The sequence below is a fragment of the Ovis aries genome, chromosome X (genome assembly GCF_016772045.2).
Source record: "Ovis aries strain OAR_USU_Benz2616 breed Rambouillet chromosome X, ARS-UI_Ramb_v3.0, whole genome shotgun sequence".
NCBI lineage: Eukaryota > Metazoa > Chordata > Mammalia > Artiodactyla > Bovidae > Ovis > Ovis aries.
The window spans coordinates 17,068,461-17,085,203 of NC_056080.1; the positions used below are offsets into that span (position 1 = coordinate 17,068,461).

Here is a 16,743-nt window from a genome sequence, read left to right on the forward strand (position 1 = left end):
TTCATGGCTCCAGTCACCATCTGCAGTGATTTTGGAGCCCAAGAAAATAAAATGTGTCACTGCTTCCACTTTCCCCCCATCTATTTGCCATGAAGTGGTGGGACCGGATGCCATGATCTTAGTTTTCTGAATGTTGAGTTTTAAGCCAGCTTTTTTTACTCTCCTCTTTCACCCTCATCAAGAGGCTCTTTAGTTCCTCTTCACTGCCTACCATTAGAGTGGTATCATCTGCATATCTGAGGTTGTTGATGCTACTTCTGGCAATCTTGATTACAGCTTGTGCTTCATCCAGCCAAATATTTCGCAAGATATACTCTGCATATAAGTTAAGTAAGCAGAGTGACAATATACAGCCTTGTCATTCTCCTTTCCCAATTTTGAACCAGTCCATTGTTTCATGTCCATTTTAACTGTTGTTTCTTGACCTGCATACAGGTTTTTCAGGAGACAGATAAGGTGGTCTGGTGTTCCATCTCTTTAAGAGTTTTCCACAGTTTGTGGTGATTCACATAGTCAAACGTTTTAACATGGTCAGTGAAGCAGAAGTAGATGTTTTTCTGGAATCCCCTTGCCTTCTCTGTGAACCAACAAATGTTGGCAAAATTGATCTCTGGTTCCTCTGCCTCTTCAAAACCCAACTTTGTGCATCTAGAAGTTCTTAGTTCACATACTGCTGAAGCCTAGCTTGAAGGATACTGAGCATAACCTTGCTAGCATATGAAATGAGTGCCATTATCCAGTAGTTTGAACATTCTTTGGCATTGCCCTTTTTTGGGATTGGAATGAAAACCGACCTTTCCCAGCCTTTGGCAGCTGCTGAGTTTTCCAAATTTACTGACATATTGAGTGTAGCACTTTCACAGCATCATCTTTGAGGATTTGAAATAGCTCAGCGGGAATTCTGTCACCTCTGCTAGCTTTGTTTGTAGTAGTGATGCTTCCTAAGGCCCACTTGGCTTCATACTCCAAGATGTCTGGCTCTAGGTGAGTGACCATACCATCGTGGTTATCCGGGTCATTAAGACCTATTTTGTGTAGTTCTGTGTATTTTTTGCCACCTCTTTTTAATCTCTTCTCCTTCCTTAAGTACTTACTGTTTCTGTTCTTTATTGTGTCTGTCTTTAGATGAAATGTTCCCTTGATATCTCTAGTTTTCTTGAAGAGATCTCTAGTCTTCCTCATTCTGTTGTTTCTCTCTATTTCTTTGCATTGTTCACTAAGAAGCCCTTATCTCTCCTTGCTATTCTCTGGAACTCTACATTCAGTTCTTTCCCTTTCTCCCTTGCCTTTCTCTTTTCTTCTATTCTCAGCTATTCTAATGCCTCCTCAGACAAGCACTTTGTCCTCCCACATTTCTTTTTCTTGGATATGGTTTTGGTCACCACCTCCTGTACAGTGTTACAAACCTCCATTGGTAGTTTTTCAGGCAGTCTTGTCTACCAGATCTAATCATTTAAATCTATTTGTCACCTCCATTGTATAATCATAAGAGATTTGATTTAGGTCATACCTGAATGGCCTAGTGACTTTCCCTACTTTAAGTCTGAATTTTGTAATGAGCTCATGATCTGAGCCACAGTCAGCTCCTAGTCTTGTTTTTGCTGACTGTATAGAGCTTCTCCATCTTTGGCTGCAAAGAACATAATCAATCTGATTTCAGTATTGGCCATTTGATGATATCCATGTGTAGAGTCCTCCCAGGTGTTGTTGTAAGAGGGTGTTTCCTGTGAACAGTGTGTTCTCTTGACAAAACTCTGTTAGCCTTTGCCCTGCTTCATTTTGTACTCCAAGGCCCAACTTGCCTGTTACTCTGGGAAATCTCTTGACTTCCTGCCTTTGCATTCCAATCCCCTATGATGAAAAGGACATCTTTTTTGGGTGTTAGTTCTAGAAGGTCTTGTAGGTCTTCATAGAACAGGTCAACTTCAGCATTTTCATATCAGTGGTTGGGGCATAGATTTGGATTACTATGATGCTGAGTGGTTTGCCTTGGAAATGAACTGAGATCATTCTGTTGTTTTTGAGACTGCACCCAAATACTGCTTTTCAGACTCTTGTTGACTATGAGGACTACTCCATTTCTTCTAAGGGATTTTTGCCCACAATAGTAGATATAATTGTCATCTGAATTAAATTTGCCCATTCCCGTCCATTTTAGTTTACTGATTCCTAAGATGTCGATGTTCATTCTTGCCATCTCCTGCTTGACCACATTCAGTTTACCTTGATTCATGGACCTAACATTCCAGGTTCCTATGTAATATTGTTCTTTACAGCACTGGACTTTAGTTTCACCACCAGGTACATCCACAACTGAGCATTGTTTCTGCTTTGGCCCAACTGCTTCATTCTTTCTGGAACTATTAGTAATTGCCCTCTGCTTTTCCCCAGTAGCATATTGGACACCTTCTGATGTGGGGGGCTCATCTTCTGGTGTCATGTCTTTTTTCCTTTTCATATTGTTCATGGAATTCTCATGGCAAGAATACTGGAATGGTTTGCCATCCCCTCCTCCAGTGGACCACATTTTGCCAGAACTCTCCACTATGACCTGTCTGTCTGCCTTAAGTGGCCCTGCACAGCATGGCTCATAGTTTCATTGAGTTATGCAAGCCCCTTCACTACGAGAAGGCTGTGATCCATCAAGGGATTATTAGATATATGATTTGTAAATTGTCTCTCCTATTCTATAGGATGTATTTTTATCTTCTTGATGTTATTATTTGCAGCACCAAAGTTTTAAATTTTGATGAAATAAAATATATCTATTTTCTCTACTTTGCTTGTGATGATGTATCTAAGAAGATATTGCCTAACTCAGAGTCATGAAAATTTATTCTATGTTTTCTTCCAGTAATTTAATAAATTATCTTTATAGATTAAGCTCTTACATTTGATTTATATTTGACTCATTTTGAGTTTATTTTTGTGTATGGTATGAGGTAGGGGGTCCAACTTTATTCTTTAAAATACGGATATTTAATTGTCCCAGCAACATCAGTTAGAAAGACTATCCCTCCCCTATTTGACTGTCTTGACACAGTTGTCCAAAATCAATTGACCATAAAGGTGTGGGTTTATTTTTGGACTTTAAGTTGTATTCCATTGACCTATATATCTGTCCTAATGTGAGTGACACACTGTCTTGATTAGTAAAGATTTTTTTGTAAGTTTGAAATTGGGAAATGTGAGTTGAATTTGGCTCTTCTTTTTTAAGATTGATTTCCATGTGAATTTTAGAATCAGCTTGTCAATTTCTGCAAAAATACCCACTGGGATTTTGATAAGGATTAATTTGAATCTGTAGATCAATTTGGAGCTATTGCCATTTTCTTGACTGATTGGTTCTTTTATCATTATAAAATATCCCTCTTTATCTCTAGTAATAGCTTTTGTCTTAAAATCTATTTTGTTTACTATAAATTTGGCCACTCTAACTCTCTTATGGTCGGTGTTTACATGGTATACTTTTTCCTTTTAAACTCTTTATATCTTTGAAGCTAAAGTGTGTGTCCTATGGACAACATATAGTTGGATCTTGTTTTTTTAATCCAGTCTCACAATCTCTGTTTTTTAAATTTATTTATCCATTCACCTATGATGTTATTTTTGATACGGTTGGATTTGCTTATGCCATTTTGCTTTTTTGAGGGATATGTGACTGATAACTGCTTTGTTCCTCTGTTCTTCCTTTATTGTGAATTTATTTTTGTAAATGGTCTGAGGTAGAAATTTAGCATCCAGACATTGAGTTAATTATGCTAGCCCCCATTTTAAAAAACTGTCCTTTTCTACTGAATTTTAATACCTGCTTCATCATATATATTGTTCCCATATATAGTTAGCTGTATTTATGAAAATTCCATTGTATTCTATTCATGTATGTATCTGTCTTCTCTTGTGTCAATGCCTGCTCTTTAGTTTAAGTAAGTTAAGATAAATTCCAGCATCTTCTATAGCAAGTCCCTCTGTTTTCCTTCTTGTCTTGGACATTCTCATGCACTAATTGTTCATGTGAATCTTTGAAACCAAAAAGAAAACACTAGTGATAATCCTTTTAAAATTTCACAAAACGTGCACACGTACATATAAACACATTCACCACCTAATAATATGTTATGTGTGAGGTTAAGCAACTTATTTAATGTAGAATCTGGTAAATGGCAACACAGTATACCCAGAGGGATGTTGTGGGGAGGGAGGTGGGAGGGGGATTCATGTTTGGGATCGCATGTACACCCGTGGTGGATTCATGTCAATGTATGGCAAAACCAATACAGTATTGTAAAGTAAAATAAAGTAAAAATAAAAATTAAAAAAAAGAAACAGAACAGAATGACTTATGTAACTTTCACCTAACAATTATTTTCTTAATATAGGGTGAATGCTATTGAAAGTAGTGCCATCAGGATGTTAAAAGAGAGAATGATTTCACGAAAAACTGACCTCATTCGAGCTTTCCAACTTCAAGACCGCAATAAATCAGGTAAAAAAAAAAAAATGTAATGCTTACCATTTCTGAACATCCCAGGTTCTATACAGGTTAGTTTTCATTTTCTTTGCTGCCTTAAAAGTTCAGTTTTCTACTTTTACCACTGAAGGATGATAGAGATAAAATATAATCCATTATATGCTTAGAAAAAAGCTTATTCTTGCTTTTCAATAAGCGACTTTCAACTTAACAACAACAACCCTGAGTTAGACTTCTATTCTGGTAGTGTGTGAGACTAGACACTCTCAAAAGTCCTCCTGTTAAGAGACAGCTAGAGTCTAGAGGATGCAGGATTTTAATGCATTTACCAGCCTCACAGTAATTAAAGTAAATCTCTAGGCTATATTTCTTCTCCCTGCTAGTGGATTTTTGAAGCTGCATGTTGGAGCATGGAGCAGCAAGCAAGCATCATAGGCTCGATTGTCTTGGGGGCAAATGCTAATATTGTTGTAGCAGTCAATCTTGGGGTTAACTGTAGGATAGTAGAAAAAATGAGTAAGCTGAATTTGAGACTTCCAGCATTAAACCTAGATCCTCAAAGTGACCAGAGTAATCCTAGGTCTGTAGTGCCCTGACTCCTGGCAAGCAAATGCAAATCCACGTTCATGGGAAGTGTCCGTAATTTGCGCCACTAATATATCCAGAAAGTGAGATCAATTAACATGAGGTCACAACCAAAGATCCCCAAACAAACAAGGAGAACATGAGTGAGAGTCAGCAGGAACAATAAGCAACAGATTTAGTTTCTCGAGGATATCATATATTGGGATTATCAAATGCAAAGTAAAAATTACTAGGAAAGAAAATGTTTAAAGAAATGAAAGATGGAGTCACAAGTATGCATTTTAAAATGATTTAAAGAACCATTTTTGTTTTATATAGATATAAAAATAACTTGTTTAAAACCATAATGAATGGGTTAAATACAAGATTAGATATTACTAAAAAAATAGAAAGATTAAGAATAAAATGTTTAATATACATCGAATCACGGTCCCAGGAGGAGAGACTGTAAGAGAGAATATATTTTGCATGATAATGGCTGAGAGTTTTCCAGAATTGAAAGAACTCATAGGTAAAGAGGAACAGTGATTCTCAAATAGGATAAATAAAATCAAATTCACACCTACACACACTTGTGGTGAAACTACACACACCAACAGCAAAAAGAAAATCTTAGAAGCAAGCAGAAGAAACACACATTGCTCAAGAGACAACAGTTAGAGTGACATCAGACTTCTCAAAAGTTGCAGCAGAAGCCAGTAGACAGTGGAATCATATGTACAGGCTGTCCCCAGTTTATGGTGGTTTGACTTACGAGGTTTTGACTTTAAAATTGTATGAAAGCCATATGCATTGAGAAACATATTTTGAATTTTGACCTTTTCCCAGACGAGCAATATATGCTCTCTCATGCTGGGTGGTAGCATTGAGCCACAGTTCCCAGCCATCCAGGTGATCACAAGGGTAAACAACTGATAGATTTACAACCATCCCGTACTCATACAGCCATTCCATTTTTCACTTTCAGTACATTATTCAATAAATTACATGAGATAGTCAATACTTTACTATAAAATAGGGGCTTTGTATTAGATGATTTTGCCCAGCTCTAGGCTAATGTAAGTGTTTTGAGCACATTTAAGGTAGGCTAGGCTAAGCTATGTTGTTCAGTAGGTTAGGTGTGTTAAATGCATTTTTTACTTATTATATCTGCAACTAATTATAGGTTTATTGGGCTATAACCTCATTTTAAGTCTAGAAAGATCTATACAAAACACTGAAAAAGTGGGAACAACTCTGTTAATATCAGACAAAGTAGACTTCAAGGAGATACACATTACTAGAACTGTAAAGAGATCCTTTATAATAATACTCAGTTTTCTAATTGAATCCATTTTGAATGTGTGTGTACCTATTTATATAGTCTCCTTAAAAACTGTGTAAAACATGTCTTTGTTAGCCATCCGTATGTCTTCTTTGGAGAAATGTCTATTTAGTTCTTTGGCCCATTTTTTGATTGGGTCGTTTATTTTTCTGGAATTGAGCTCCATAAGTTGCTTGTATATTTTTGAGATTAATTGTTTGTCAGTTGCTTCATTTGCTATTATTTTCTCCCATTCAGAAGGCTGTCTTTTCACCTTGCTTATATTTTCCTTTGTTGTGCAGAAGCTTTTAATTTTAATTAGATCCCATTTGTTTATTTTTGCTTTTATTTCCAGAATTCTGGGAGGTGGATCATAGAGGATCCTGCTGTGATTTATGTCTGAGAGTGTTTTGCCTATGTTCTCCTCTAGGAGTTTTATAGTTTCTGATCTTACATTTAGATCTTTAATCCATTTTGAGTTTATTTTTGTGTGCGGTGTTAGAAAGTGATCTAGTTTCATTCTTTTACAAGTGGTTGACCAGTTTTCCCAGCACCACTTGTTAAAGAGATTGTCTTTACTCCATTGTATATTCTTGCCTCCTTTGTCAAAGATAAGGTGTCCATATGTGTGTGGATTTATCTCTGGGCTTTCTATTTTGTTCCATTGATCTATATGTCTGTCTTTGTGCCAGTACCATACTGTCTTGATGACTGTGGCTTTGTAGTAGAGCCTGAAGTCGGGCAAGTTGATTCCTCCAGTTCCATTCTTCTTTCTCAAGATTGCTTTGGCTATTCGAGGTTTTTTGTATTTCCATACAAATCTTGAAATTATTTGTTCTAGTTCTGTGAAAAATGTGGCTGGTAGCTTGATAGGGATTGCATTGAATTTGTAAATTGCTTTGGGTAGTATACTCATTTTCACTATATTGATTCTTCCGATCCATGAACATGGTATATTTCTCCATCTATTAGTGTCCTCTTTGATTTCTTTCATCAGTGTTTTATACTTTTCTATATATAGGTCTTTAGTTTCTTTAGGTAGATATATTCCTAAGTATTTTATTCTTTTTGTTGCAATGGTGAATGGAATTGATTCCTTAATTTCTTTTTCTACTTTCTCATTATTCGTGTATAGGAATGCAAGGGATTTCTGTGTGTTGATTTTATATCCTGCAACTTTACTATATTCATTGATTAGCTCTAGTAATTTTCTGGTGGAGTCTTTAGGGTTTTCCATGTAGAGGATCATGTCATCTGCAAACAGTGAGAGTTTTACTTCTTCTTTTCCAATTTGGATTCCTTTTATTTCTTTTTCTGCTCTGATTGCTGTGGCCAAAACTTCCAGAACTATGTTGAATAGTAGCGGTGAAAGTGGACACCCATACGGATGGCTAACAAACACATGAAAAGATGCTCAACATCACTCATTATCAGAGAAATGCAAATCAAAACCACAATGAGGTACCACTTCACACCAGTCAGAATGGCTGCGATCCAAAAATCTGCAAGCAATAAATGCTGGAGAGGGTGTGGAGAAAAGGGAACCCTCCTACACTGTTGGTGGGAATGCAAACTAGTACAGCCACTATGGAGAACAGTGTGGAGATTCCTTAAAAAATTGCAAATAGAACTACCTTATGACCCAGCAATCCCACTGCTGGGCATACACACTGAGGAAACCAGAACTGAAAGAGACACATGTACCCCAATGTTCATCGCAGCACTGTTTATAATAGCCAGGACATGGAAACAACCTAGATGTCCATCAGCAGATGAATGGATAAGAAAGCTGTGGTACATATACACAATGGAGTATCACTCAGCCGTTAAAAAGAATTCATTTGAATCAGTTCTGATGAGATGGATGAAACTGGAGCCAATTATACAGAGTGAAGTAAGCCAGAAAGAAAAACACCAATACAGTATACTAACACATATATATGGAATTTAGGAAGATGGCAATGACGACCCTGTATGCAAGACAGGGAAAGAGACACAGATGTGTATAACAGACTTTTGGACTCAGAGGGAGAGGGAGAGGGAGGGATGATTTGGGAGAATGACATTCTAACATGTATACTATCATGTAAGAATTGAATCGCCAGTCTATGTCTGACGCAGGATGCAGCATGCTTAGGGCTGGTGCATGGGGATGACCCAGAGAGCTGTTATGGGGAGGGAGGTGGGAGGGGGGTTCATGTTTGGGAACGCATGTAAGAATTAAAGATATTAAAATTTAAAAAATAAAAAAAATTAAAAATTAAAAAAAAAAACTATGTAAAACAAAAATGGACTGAACAAGTAGAAGTTAAAAAATCTACTGTCATAGTGGGAGATTTTAACACTCTTCTCTCAGGAACTGAAAGTATAAACAGACAAAAGTATAACAAACTTTTTGTAAAAGACATATATCGAACACTATCCAACACTGCAGAATATACATTGTTGTCAAGCATAAATAGAACATTTATGTTTGACCATTAAGTGGAACATAAAGCAAATCTCTACAAATTTTGTATTGGAAACATACAGAATAAATTATCTGACATAGTGTTAATTTCAAGATTACAACTCCAACTCCAAGATCACTGCGGATGGTGACTGCAGCCATGAAATTAAAAGACGCTTACTCCTTGGAAGGAAAGTTATGACCAACCTAGATAGCATATTCAAAAGCAGAGACATTACTTTGCCAACAAAGGTCTGTCTAGTCAAGACTATGGTTTTCCAGTGGTCATGTATGGATGTGAGAGTTGGACTGTGAAGAAAGCTGAGCGCTGAAGAATTGATGCTTTTGAACTGTGGTGTTGGAGAAGACTCTTGAGAGTCCCTTGGACTGCAAGGAGATCCAACCAGTCCATTCTGAAGGAGATCAACCCTGGGATTTCTTTGGAAGGAATGATGCTAAAGCTGAAACTCCAGTACTTCAGCCACCTCATGTGAAGATTTGACTCATTGGAAAAGACTCTGATGCTGGGAGGGATTGGGGGCAGGAGGAGAAGGGGACGACAGAGGATGAGATGGCTGGATGGCATCACCGACTCAATGGACGTGAGTCTGAGTGAACTCCGGGAGTTGGTGATGGACAGGGAGGCCTGGCGTGGTGCGATTCATGGGGTCGCAAAGAGTCGGACACGACTGAGAGACTGAACTGAACTGAATTACATAAGGTAGCTAGAAAATCCCCTTGGGCTTGGAAATGAGGAATATGCTTCTAAATAACCTTTGTCCTAAGCAGCTAAGTGTGGTGAATGGTCTTGGTGGGGGTATCAGATGACTACTCTTTTTTGAAAGCAGTTTGGCAAAATACATCAGAAGCCTAAAAATGTACATACCTTTAGGTCTAGCAATTCTAGGAATGATCCTAAGAAAATAATGGAATAATTTCACAGCCATTAAAAGAGTGATGTAGGTTTATATTTATTAACATAGATGCATGTCCATGATTGTAAGTAAAGAGTCAGGTTAGAATATCTATGTTTGTTGTGTATGTATGTGTTGCCATATGTAATACACATATATGAAACATATGGTACAATGTATATTTGGCTTTAAGAAATACAAAATATTGTACCTTTATATATGTCCATGTTTATATACATAGAAAAACAGTAGAAATAGTAATGTTTTCTGTTTGTTCAAAATCCTTTCAGATGAGCATATCTTTAATAATCAGAAAGCGAAAGTATATTTTTAAATACTACATGTAATATTAGAGGATGAAAGGATATTACCTAAGAAAATGAGACATGAGCAATATGCTCAAATGTTAAAAGTAATCTTATCTTTTATATCCTTTTGTGTTTTTAAGTCTTCTATTATAATTATACCTTACTTTGTTAATAAGAAAAAGGGAAAAAGATCTAGCATACCCAAATTCTGATCGCTTACCCGTAACAGTAAGGAAAAGATCCATGGAACCCCTAAGGCTTTCTTTAGTTAATCTTCCCTCAGAGCTGTGGGGTCTGGTAGACAGATGATAAAGGGTAGCAGAGGCACCCAGACCTCAAAACCCAGGCTATCTGCTTGCTCCATTGATGAGGCTGCATTTTTAAAAAATCAACTTATCAACCAATTATATGGGCTTTGTTGTTGTTGTTAGGAAAACTTTCAATGGGCCAGTGGGCTTTTTCAATGGAGAATGTTTTGGGGCTGAACTTACCATGGAGATCACTGAGTTCTCATCTGGTAACCACAGACAAAGATGGAAATATTGACTACATGTCTGGCTTCCAGGATGTCCACATTCAGAAACCTGTGAAAGAGGTAAGTGAAATAGCACCAGTTAAAACCTGGCTGGCACCGAATATCCTCTGGACAACTTATGAGTTCCTTAGTTCTTTGAAAAGTTGGAGTGGAATTGGCTAGTGGATGGGCATGGCAGTCTTAGGAAAAGAGCTGGGGCGGGGGGGGGGCGGTGTTCCAGGTACATTGTGATCTGTTCAGGAAATTTGTGTGTTGTCAGGACAGCCAAAATGAGAAGAGATGAAAAAGTTTCTGCGAGCAAATCTCTGTCAAATATGTGATTCTTGTCTTAAGTGCTGTTCAGCAGAAGAGCAGATATGAAATCTGTATTTCATGTAATACACTTTTTAAAACACTCAACACACTCCTATTAACTGCCAGTAAGTATAGATACCAAGAAACAAAATTAGAGATACCAAGGGAACATTTCAGGCATAGATAGGCACAATAAAGGACAGAAACGGTATGGACCTAACAGAAGCAGAAGTTATTAAGAAAAGGTGGCAAGAATACAAAGAAGAACTATACAAAAAAAAAAAAAAAACATCTTAATGACCTGGATAACTGCAGTCGCATGATAACTCACCCCAAACCAGACATCCTGGAGTGTGAAGTCAAGTGGGCCTTAGGAAGCATCACTGTGAACAAAGCTAATGGAGGTGATGGAATTGCAACTGAGCTATTTCAAATCCTAAAAGATGATGCTATGAAAGTGCTGCACTCAATATGCCAGCAAATTTGGAAAATTCAGCACTGGCCCCAGGACTGGAAAAGGTCAGTTTTCATTCCAATCTCTAAGAAGGGCAATGCCAAATAATGTTCAAACTACTGCATAATTGCATTCATTTCACATGCTAGTAAAGTAATGCTCAAAATCCTTCAAGCTAGGCTTCAGTGGTATGTGAACTGAGAACTTCCAGACGTACAAGCTGAATTTAGAAAAGGCAGAAGAACCAGAGATCAAATTGCCAACATCCATTGGATCATAGTGAAAGCTAGAAAATTCCAGAAAAACATCTACTTCTGCTTCATTGAGTATGCTAAAGCCTTTGTTTGGATCACAAGAAACTGTGGAAAATTCTTAAAGAGATGGGAATACCAGACCACCTTACCTGCCTCCTGAGAATTCTGTATGGAGGTCAAGAAGCAACAGTTAGAACCGGACATGGAATAATGGACTGATTCAAAATTGGGAAAGGAATACGTCAAGGCTGTATATTGTCACCTTGCTTATTTAACTTATATGCAGAGTACATCATGAGAAACACTGGGCTGGATGAAGCACAAGCTGGAATCAAGATTGTCAGAACTAGCAATAACCTCAGATATGCAGATGACACCACCCTTATAGCAGAAAGCAAAGAGGAATTAAAGAGCCTCTTGATGAAGGTGAAAGAGAATGAAAAAGCTGGCTTAAAACTCAACATTCAGAAAACTAAGATCATGGCATCCGGCCCCATCACTGCATGACAAATAGATGGGGAAACAATGGAAATAGTGAGACTTTATTTTCTTGGGCTCCAAAATCACTGTGACTGTAGCCATGAAATTAAATGATGCTTGCTCCTTGGACTAAAAGCAATGACAAACATAGACAGTGTATTAAAAAGCAGAGACATCACTTTGCCAACAAAGGTCCGTCTAGTCAGAGCTATGGCTTTTTCAGTAGTCATGTATGGATGTGACAGTTGAACCATAAAGAAGGCTGAATGTCTGAAGAATTAATTCCTTCCAACTGTGGTGTTGGATAAGACTCTTGAGAGTCACTTGGACAGCAAGGAGATCAAACCAGTCAATCCTAAAGGAAATCAACCCTGAATATTCACTGGAAGGACTGATGCTGAAGCTCCAATACTTTGGCCACTTGATGTGAAGAGCCAACTTATTAGAAAAGACCCTGATGCTGTGAAAAATTGAAGGCAGGAGGAGAAGGGGACGACAGAGGATGAGATGGTTGAATGGCATCCCTGATTCAACGGACGTGAGTTTGAGCAAACTCCAGGAGATGGTGAAGAACAGGGAGGCCTGGTGTGTTGCAGTCCATGGGGTTGCAAAGAGTCGAACACAACTGAGCGACTGAACAACAACAACAAAGTATAGACTTACTGATATGATATCTTATACATTAAGAAATTTAAAATTTAGAATTTCTTATTAAAATGGGAATACCCCAGGGAGAATTGTCAGACCTTCGGTACTCATCAGTAACTAGTTACAATATTGGGCTGAAAGCGAGCTGATGGGAACTAGGACTGGGGTGATTGTTTGTAGGGGAGATGAAAAGTTGATCAGAGAAAAGGAAGTAAAAGTGCACATGGGAAGCTAAAATATCCACAGGAAGGAGACTTTTGGCTTCACTTGAGAGACAGTTTACCATGGTGACTAAGCTCACAGGTCTTGGCTTTAGGCCAAGATTTAAATCTCACTTACCAATTATGTGAATCTTCAGAAACTTACTTTACCTGTTTGTCTTCCAGTCTGTAAAATGGGTACAATAATAGTTGTGTTCCTTGGGCCTGTTTTTGAGGACTGAATGAAATAATCCATAGATACTTTGAATGCAGAGCCTGGCACACAGATTTTGCTATCAGTAAATATTGGCTATTGTTATTTACTCCTTCTAGATTCACTTTGGGCCATCCCCTAAGGAACACAGGCTGAAGACACTACAGAACACAAGAGTCTTTTATCTGATTTAAGAGGGTTGGATCTCCAAGGAAGGCTTGCCTTCTCACATTTCTATCTAAATCACATACTCTGAATTGGTGACCATGTTGTGTGTTTGTTACTTTTACTAAAATTGATCTGTTATTAATTCTGTATGTTTTAACATTTAGACAATCTTTATTTTAGGTTCAGTCTACTCTAATTGAAACAGTGTACAGATACCGATCTGACCTGCAAATCATCTTTAATATCATTGACTCTGATCACTCAGGTAAATTTGCTTTGATTGGTTCAGTAGCAGTAGAAAGCAAAGGCTAGTCTGTTTACTTGAAACCAGAATTCTGTTTTCATCTAATGCATTCTTCATCCAAACTAGATTTAACTCAGGGAAGAGGGGAGAGCATGGGGATAAACTCATGTTTAATATTACTGTTTTTTTTAGTTTGGCCACAAACTCTCTATTCATGTGGTACAGGCTTATATATCCATTAGTCAGATAAGACCATTTCCTTTTATAAATCACCAGCACAGATGAAAAAAGAATTAACTGTCCATTTAAAAACTCATAATTATTCCTGGCAATAAAAATCATTCCCAGAGTTCTGATTCTGTTTTCTGAACTGAGGACTATGAAAACTCTTTCTGCTTAGGTTTGATGCACAATTATTTTCAAGCTTTAAAAAATATCATCAGATAATCCCCAACTGCAGAGAGCATTAAATACCAAAAAATCATTAATCGAAACACCAAAGTAAGTTACTGTCTATAGAAAATGGTGGAGCCATTGTTTACAGTCCTCTTATTGAGTCTCAGGGCTAATTCTCCCTTTCCTTTGATGTAGCTCTCTCTACCCTCCTCTGTGCCCCTCACCCTTAGGTTTTAGATCTTGTAATTTCTACATTACATGTATTAGTACCACAGTCTGCAGTCCCCTCCCCCACCTTTGGTTCACTGTTTACTCATTCCAGCTTTAGAATAATCTCAGGATCACTTGGTAATTTAAACTGACATATTGTTTCTTTCATTTACAATCTTACTTTTCCATTTCCTTCAGTTTGTCAACAGCCAGGCATTTTTGTTGTTGTTTAGTTGATAAGTCATGTCTGACTCTTTTGCCGCCCCATGGACTGTTGCCTGCCAGGGTCCTCTGTCCATGGGATTTCCCATACAAGAATACTGGAGTGAGTTGTCATCTTCTTCTTCAGGGGATCTTCCTGATTCAGGGATCGAACTCATGTGTCCTGCATTGCAGGCAGATTCATTACCACTGGGCCCCCTGGGAAACCCCACCCCTCCCTAGGATGGGTCTTAAAAATGAATATTCACAGCCTTCTCCTATATTCTTTCAGGCTTGATCTCCATGGAAGAATTTCGTAGCATGTGGAAACTTTTCAAAAGTCACTACAGTGTTCATATTGATGATTCCCAGTTTGATGAGCTCGCCGAAAGGATGGACTTAAACAAAGATGGAAGCATTGACTTTAATGAGTTTTTAAAGGCTTTCTATGTAGTGCATAAATTTGACCAGTTGACCAAATCAGACACCAAGCTTGCATAACAAGAATTAGGGCTTTCCCTCCTTGAAATAGTTGGCCCAAATCTCTGACACAGTCCTTACCGTGACCCTTGAAATCCATACGCAACATTAGAGAGAAGTAGACCCCAATTTCTGCCATAAGTAGATGTATAATGTGGGTATTGTAAGTCCCTAGTAAGCTGTTATTGGTAAGACTAGGTTAAATGTCAGCTTATAGAATTTGACTATAGTAGTGGGAGTCCCACATTGTCAGGTAGAAACTGAATTTGAGCCTAGTGTTGGTCTCTTCGATGCCACCTAACCAGGAGACCTGAGCAGTTTGGAAACATATTGAAAAGAACCCACAGAACACCAGAGGAAAGTACAGCATCTGTGAGTGGCTGAGGGATGGGAGGAGGAATACCAAACTATTAATGGAATAAAGTGTTTCCATCTTTAAACTGTAGTCTTCTTTGGAGATACCATAAACCAGTGATTTTCTGTTGTGGGAGAACCACACTTGAGGGATGGAGGCCATATCAGAATCTTGGGGGAGGCTGTTGGAGTGTATTGTTTGAAAAAGCATAATTTTTCTTGTCTATTGGAGATAAAAAGTGAATACATCCAGATGGAACCCTCTAATTAATATAATTTGACACCTTCATTGGTAAGATGGGGCGTGGCTGTGCATACATTGTGCAGTTTATTCTGCCATTCTGATTGCATATCAAACATAAGAGATTTCCACTAAAGGTGAGTACATGTTTCATTTTTCTCTAAGTTTGGGAACTTCAGGATCTATCAATATGCCAGATTAAATATCAATATGCCTGCCTGCTGCACACACCAGAAATAATGGATCACGTGTAACAAATATCTTTTAAAAATGCATTGCTGAGTTGGCAGGTAAGTAAAAGAAACCCCAAAGGCAAGGGGGAAAAAAGAACATAATTAAATTGCTATTATGGTATTATTACTATGGTTTAAGTGATATTAGCTTTATTCAGCAATATTACATTTGGATGGGATAGACTTTAGAAAAGACTAGCATTTGGATAGAAAGGTCATTGTTGTTGCATAGTTGCTCAGTCATGTCCAAGTCTGCGATCCCATGGTCTGTAACCCACCAGGCTCCTCTGTCCATGGTATTTCCCAGGCAAGAATACTGGAGTGGGTTGCCATTTCCTCTCCCAAAAGGTCACTGTCACTGCTAAGTTGCTTCAGTCGTGTCCGACTCTCTGCGACCCCATAGACGGCAGCCCACCAGGCTCCCCTGTCCCTGGGATTCTCCAGGCAAGAACACTGGAGTGGGTTGCCATTTCCCTCTCCAGTGCATGAAAGTGAAAAGGGAAAGTGAAGTCGCTCAGTCATGTCCGACTCCTAGCGACCCCATGGACTGCAGCCTACCAGGCTCCTCCGTCCATGGGATTTTCCAGGCAAGAGTACTGGAGTGGGGTGCCATTGCCTTCTCCAAGGAATGATTCACCAGGAAGATATAATAGTTATAAAATTATGCATCTAAAAACGTACAGTTTTAAAAGTGATAGAGCAAAAACTGACATAACTCCTGGGAGAAATTGATAGAGGGAGATTTTTAATATACATCTGTCAGTAATTGATCACTTACATAAAAAACTTGGGTATAGAAGATTGGACAACCAAATTAATTTACCTGATCATGTATGTGTGTATGTATTCTGCAATCAGTTTTAGAGAATACACATTATTTTCAAGCTCATATGGAACATTTATAAAAACTGGTCATGTATTAGACCACAAAACATATCTCAAACACTAAGCAATCAATAACAAAGATACTACATTTTTTATCATGATGCATAATTTTCCTAGGGAAAAAAAGAATTTGCTACAGCTAACTCAAGAGAAATAGGAGAGTCTGAACACATAACCATTAAAGAATGTGTCAATTTGGCTAGGCTGAACTACAGTTCTCAG

The 16,743-nt window shown here is 38.0% G+C and overlaps 1 protein-coding gene across 41 annotated transcripts in view; it reads left to right on the forward strand.

Moving 5' to 3' along the window:
- PPEF1 (protein phosphatase with EF-hand domain 1) overlaps positions 1-15,248 on the forward strand; it is a 147,627-nt gene extending 132,379 nt beyond the window's left edge. For all 41 annotated transcript variants that reach the window (XM_012106317.4, XM_042241753.1, XM_042241754.1 and 38 more), the window contains 4 exons: positions 4,380-4,486; positions 10,462-10,625; positions 13,458-13,542; positions 14,621-15,248. In XM_012106317.4, the coding sequence (XP_011961707.1) occupies positions 4,380-4,486; positions 10,462-10,625; positions 13,458-13,542; positions 14,621-14,829 (565 nt within the window). In that variant the 3' untranslated portion in view covers positions 14,830-15,248. The remainder of the gene's footprint in view (positions 1-4,379; positions 4,487-10,461; positions 10,626-13,457; positions 13,543-14,620) is intronic.
- The last annotated feature ends 1,495 nt before the right edge of the window (positions 15,249-16,743 follow it).